Source organism: Galeopterus variegatus, unplaced genomic scaffold (genome assembly GCF_000696425.1).
Source record: "Galeopterus variegatus unplaced genomic scaffold, G_variegatus-3.0.2 Scaffold14876, whole genome shotgun sequence".
In the NCBI taxonomy this organism is placed as follows: Eukaryota; Metazoa; Chordata; class Mammalia; order Dermoptera; family Cynocephalidae; genus Galeopterus; species Galeopterus variegatus.
The window spans coordinates 14348-20632 of NW_007740987.1; the positions used below are offsets into that span (position 1 = coordinate 14348).

General features: G+C 39.9%; 1 protein-coding gene across 1 annotated transcript; it reads left to right on the forward strand.

The window, feature by feature from the left end:
• The first annotated feature begins 2912 nt into the window (after positions 1 to 2912).
• On the forward strand, positions 2913 to 3884 carry LOC103582092 (olfactory receptor 11L1-like). The gene is given in 1 exon segment (XM_008563777.1): positions 2913 to 3884. A coding segment is annotated over 1 exon segment (972 nt).
• Positions 3885 to 6285: the final 2401 nt, after the last annotated feature.

Consider the following 6285-nt stretch of genomic DNA (forward strand, 5'->3'; position numbering starts at 1 on the left):
AGGTGGGCTTCAGCTGGCGCCTTTTGGGTTTACAGGTGGGTTTTAGCAGGCTGGCACCCCTTTAGTGCATTTCTCAATTGTTTACCTTCCCCGGGGCCTGGCTTTGAACCAGCTATTTCCTGGAACCGGTGGGGGCTATTAATGTTTAGTGTACTCGGGCCTGACCCTTGTCACGGCCCCTGATAAGCTGCGTTGCTTATGCATTGTTTAGTGTGCTCGGGCCTGACCCTTGCTCTGGCCCCTGAGAAAAACTGCTTTGCTTATGCATTGTTACAAGACTGCGTACATTAAGGTTATATTTTTCTACAATTTTACTACTTATATTCTATGCCCCCCCTACATTACAATTTATTTCCAACAATATATTCAATATTGTGGTTTTGGTAGCCAATGCATAGATTTACTAAGATATCAATTTCACTCAATGTAAACATTTCATGATCACATGGAGATAATATTCCCAGTGATTTGCCCAAGTCTGAGAGGAGAAAACAGAACACAGCAAAAATGGTAAACTACAACAGAGATGAAAAACAAAAACAGCCAAATTAACACACCAGTTGATTCCTAATAGGTGCATAAAGTGATTGTTTGGTCATAGTGTTTTATTCCTTTACAGGAACAATTCATAGTACTTTCATGTTCCCTGTGTAAGCTATTGCATGTTCAAAGAATTTAACTTTGGCTGCTTTATTGAGCAGGCAGTGTGGAAATGGAAGATGCAAGGAGACTGTTGCAACAATCTTGGTGAGAGGTAGTGATGCTCTTTCCAGGGAGCACGGGATGTTAGTGAATGGTGATGTAGTAATCAGATCAGAGTGTGCTTACATTCTCAGGTGGAGTCAGCCGACTTCACTGAAAAATCAGATATTGGGTCTAACAGAAACAAGAATTGAGCAAATAGGAGGATGGAGTGGCCATTAAATAGATGGAGGTACTGCGCTTGTTAGGCTGAGTATATCAGTGACACTGGTTAGGTAGGTTAGGTCACTTAAATTTCAGAGGCTGCTTAGACATGGGAGTGCTTTTCAAATAGGGCTGTGGTTTACAGAAAGCTTATATTCAAGCTTGATATATAAATTTGAGGGTTGAGAGCTAAATGATGGCATTTAAAGTCAAAAGACTGCCTGAAACCAGAAAGGAAGTGAGGTAGATTGAGGTACTCAATCTTGAAGTTATATAACCCGGAAAATCCAGATCTGTAGATCATGGATATCAGGTGACTAGAGTCATCCCAGAAGAGGGACAGAACAACTGTGGATGCTGCTGACAGATCATGACAATTAGGAATGAGGATGCATGATTGGAGGGTGAGGACAACATGGCAGAGCTGTTTGTGGTAGTAGCCAGAAAAAAACCCTGATTGCTTTGGATTCAGAAGAAATAGGAAGCAGAGGAATAGGGGAGCTGAAACAGAGGCTTTCACAAAGGGAAAAAGGAAAGAAAAGAGTGAGCAGACAATACAGGCAGCATTTAATGGAGAACAGGATATCATCAAGACATTCCTTTTTGTCTTTTTAAAAGAGAGATAAAAAAAAGTAAGTAGGCCTGCTGAGGAAATGACCAGCACAAGGAGGGCTCTTGATGATTCAGCAGATGACGATGGTGTGACACCTGCAATACCTTCCAGTGGCACCTCATGCCCACGGGGGTGTGCACAGACTTTTATTCAGAGGGAGATGGAGGAAGTGCATGCACCGGAACGAAAGGTGATATTTGGGGGATTTTGCAGATATTCCCATTGGAAGATTTCAGTTTTATTTAGTAAAATAGGTTTCTTGTTGAAGGTACAGATAGACAAGGATGTTTTGAAAGATTGGAAAGAGAAGAGCATAAATGAAATAGTCACTTAGGAGACTGGAAAAGTGAGTATATGAGGGGTGAAGTAGTCACTTAGCAGACTGGAAAAGTGAGTATATGAGGGAAATGGAGAATGATTGCTCTGTAGCACTAAGAATACACAAGTTTATTGGTTAGGAATTTTAAAGTGGCAATATCATGTGTTGTGTCTCACCCCCTCCATTGCATGAAGCTCACATATGGTAGGTTGACAGTGACTTTATCCAGAACTGTGTTAGACAATGAATTAAATGAAAGGAATTAGAGGTGTACATGAGGAAGTGATTGCAGTGGCTGAACACAAGTACAGTATCTAACTGGGCATGAAAGGACACTGGTGGATAAGATACAGGTTAGCTCAGCACAAGGCTTCACGCGCACACACACACACACACACACACACATAGCAGGCATTGATAAATATTGTTTGAGAGAAGAATGAATAAACTTTCTCAGAATGTCATAGAAGATGCGAGTGTCTGTTCTCTTTTCCAGACAAAATCCATATATGAGAAAAGAAAGACATTTGATCCCATATGTGTGTGATCTTTTAACGAGCTTTGTTGTTATTGTTAGTTTCTGAGGTTTGTTTATAACTTTACTGAGGTATAATTGACAAATAAATATTGTATATATTTAAGGTGTACAACTTGATGTTCTGATATATGTATATACTGTGAAATCATCACAATCGATCTAATTAACTTATCTATCACCTCAAATAATTAAATTTTTTTGCTTTTTCTTTTCAGGTGAGCGCACTTAGATCAGAGTTCTTTTTTTCTTTTTTTTTTTTGGATTGAGACTTCTAGATTTTACACAATTCCAACACACAAAACTTGAGTCTCTTTTCAGGATCTAATCTTCACTATCAGCTTGTGATTTCAAAATGTGTTCTTACAGAAAAGAGCTGGAATTATACATTTGCCCTTCTAAAGAGCCACACATAAAACTCTAAACTATTAGAAAAAAAATTAATTCCTGAAGTTCCAAACACAGGTAGTTCTAAATATTGTTATGCCTTGTGTACTGTGCTTTTCCAAAATATTTTCCACCACCCCCCACCACAGGCAATGGAGCACCAAAATGTGTCCATTGTCACTGAGTTTCAACTGTTATGATTCCAGAACCTTCTTCAGTGGCAGATCCTACTCTTTGCCATTTTCCTGGTCATCTACTTCCTCACCATCACGGGGAATGTTGTTATCATCACAGTGGTGAGCCAGGACCAGTGACTGCACTCAACAATGTACACATTCCTCAAACACCTCTCCTTTCTGGAGATCTGGTACACATCCACCACTGTGCCCCTTCTCCTAGCCAACCTGCTCTCCCAGGGCCAAGCCATCTCCTTCTCCGCCTGTATGGCACAGCTATACTTCTTTGTGTTCTTTGGGGCTACTGAATGTTTTCTCCTGGCCGTGATGGCTTATGACCGATATCTGGCCATCTGCAGCCCACTCCACTACTCTTTCCTCATGAGTCCTGAAATCTGCACCAAGTTGGTGGCAATCTCCTGGTTGACAGGGGTGGGCACAGGCTTTCTGCCCTCCCTGATGATTTCCAAGTTGGATTTCTGTGGGCCCAACCAGATCAACCATTTTTTCTGTGACCTCCCTCCACTCATGCTGCTTTCATGTTCCAATGTTTATACCACTGAAATGGCCATCTTCATCCTTTCAGTTGTTGTGCTGTGCCTTTGTTTCTTTCTGACACTTGTGTCCTATGTTTTTATTGTGTCCTCCATACTGAGAATTTCCTCAGCTTCTGGACGGATGAAGACCTTTTCTACATGTGGCTCCCATCTGGCTGTTGTCACTATTTACTATGGGACTATGATCTCTATGTATGTGCGCCCCAATGCTCATCTGTCACCTGAAATCAACAAGATCATTTCTGTCTTCTATACCGTGGTCACCCCACTGCTGAACCCATTTATCTACAGCTTGAGGAACAAAGACTTCAAACAAGCTGTTAAAAAAGTCATGAGAAGGAAGTGTGGCACCTATGGAGTAAGACTAAAAGGAAATTTCTTTATTAGGTAAGGAAAATCTGTGCAGGACACACAGTGGATTAAGTACAGGGGTAAGTGAATGCTAGGTTCACAGCCTTCAAACCTGAATGACATTGTCAGTACTGCATTGAATTCTTCAAACCACAGTGAAAAAGCTTCTTAATGGTTTCATGCCAATAACCAGTCAGAAGATAAATTGCCTCCACCAAGCCATTTTGGGGGCAATTTTGTTATTAGACACTGTCTTCTGGTTTTTGATGAGAATCTGTACAATTTCAGTGCATGGTAATTACACATACATGACTTCCAGATTCTAAAATAGTATTTTTGTTTGTTTGTTTTTATAGCCTTATATACAGAAAGTTCTGCATCTGTTTAGTACTGTGAAGAGACTGGTCTTGTAGACCTAACACCTTGTGGGTACCATTAGTGCTTATTAAATAGATGTACAAAGAATAAATGAAAAAAGAAAAAAGTATATTTGAAATGTGTGTTGTCCCACATTATCTCCTAGTGACAATAAATAAATAAATAAAAAACAAGGAGTTTTGAAGTGTCAAACCTTTATCTACAATAACTTTGACTTTAATCTTTTTTTGTCTGCTTAATGAAATTCTAGGTAAGAAAATAAAAGAAGGAAGGAAGGAAGGAAAAGAAGAAGGGAAGAAAAGATCCAAAGTATTACATGCTATCATGAGCCTTGGGATTCAAAGAATGTACACTAAAATGCTTAAATCACTTTAGGATTTCCTTTTACAGCTAATATTTATAAGATCTCTACTAGTCCTGCCCACTCTTCCATTCATTAATTTCACATATATTTAATCTCCTGATATGCACCAGGCCTCGTGATGCAGTCTGAGTTCTTCGAGGACACAGTAACATAGAAAGGGCCACGGAAGACTTTGCCTTAATGGAACTTCCAGTCAGGAAGGGAAGAGAAATATGTAATGAATCATAAATAAATAATTAAATGGTTATTTCTATTTTCTATGATCACTCTGAAGTGATAAAGCACAAGCTGGTGCATGCACATAGAACAGTAAGTTTGAATCAATGTAGAGGGCTGGGAAAGCTCACTAAGTTTATATAGTACTTTAAGCTACACTGCAAGGAGTAGGAGAACAGGAATGGAGAGAGTGGTCTGGAGTAAATGTCAAGAGAAGGCTGAGGAATGGGGGAGATGGACGAAGGAGATGAGTCTGAAGAGAAAGGCAGGAGCTTGTCCATATAGGTCATTAAAAGCCCTGTAGGGTTTATGGGTTTTGCACTAAGTGAAATGATTGATTATCAAAGGGTGCTAATTAGGAAATGACAATATATTTTGTATTTGCAAATCTCATTGATGTTTAGAGAAAAGACTGAAAGAGATCAAGAGTGGTTGGGGGTCATTCCAGTAGCCCATATTGGAGATGAAGTTGGCTTGATTTTAGGTTTGTGGATGTAAGCCCTATAGTAAATGCCTCACAGATAGTGAGGTCAGGTGTGAAAATTCTGGTCTCACCCGCTCATTCCTGGGTAGTGGTGCCTGTTTGTAGCCTCTTCATAGACTTGGGATATGTTCTTCATAGACCTCTGAGCTTCAGGGGTAGGTGCATTTTGATCTTCTAGCTCAGGTAATTTACTCCCACTACATGTCCTTGGGTTCTTTTACCCTCCTTTTCCAGCCGTCTCATTCTCTCTCTCTTCTGGGATTTGGCCTGTGAGAGCTGTCATTAGTCCTTGGATCCATCTGGTGCAATGTTGGGTAGAAAGAAAGGGATGCATCGGAATCTGACACTGGGCAGAAAGTGGTGTGCAAGAGAGAACAACATCATTGGTCTAGGCTTTTTGGTTGAATATCAAAAAACAATCCAATATCTTACCTTGCAAATGTTCATCTCTGATTAGTATATTAATTGTGCCTTATATTTAAACAGGCTTCAGTTCTCTTACTGAAAACTTCTTCCTAATGTTTAATACTTGGTAGGTGCTGGGCTCTGCATATGGGGAGAAAAGTTCCATATATGAGGGACTTTAAGAAATAATGCCAAAAGATCATTTGGATGTATGGATCCGGAGCTCAGAGGAAGGGCCTAGCCAAAAGTTAAAAATTTGGAAGTTTTTAACATATAGATGATATTTGAAAACATAAGATTAGATTGGATTTCCCAAGGAGAGAGAGCAAAGAAAAAAAATAAGAATCAATAACAGAGCACAAAGGAATTTAAAACAAACTTAATTAATGAAAGAGGGGTCCTCCCAAAAAGAGCAAGAAGGAATGACCACAGAGTTGGGGAAACATTTATAAGGTGGTTACACAGGCTTCTCTATGGAATGAGAGTGATCTGAGAAGAAAGAGGCAGTCAGAATGGAAGGCGAGGATGAAGAGGTTTTCACCAAACTTCTCAACACAGAGTTACTGTTGTTCCTGGGAAGGACAGTATTTTTGG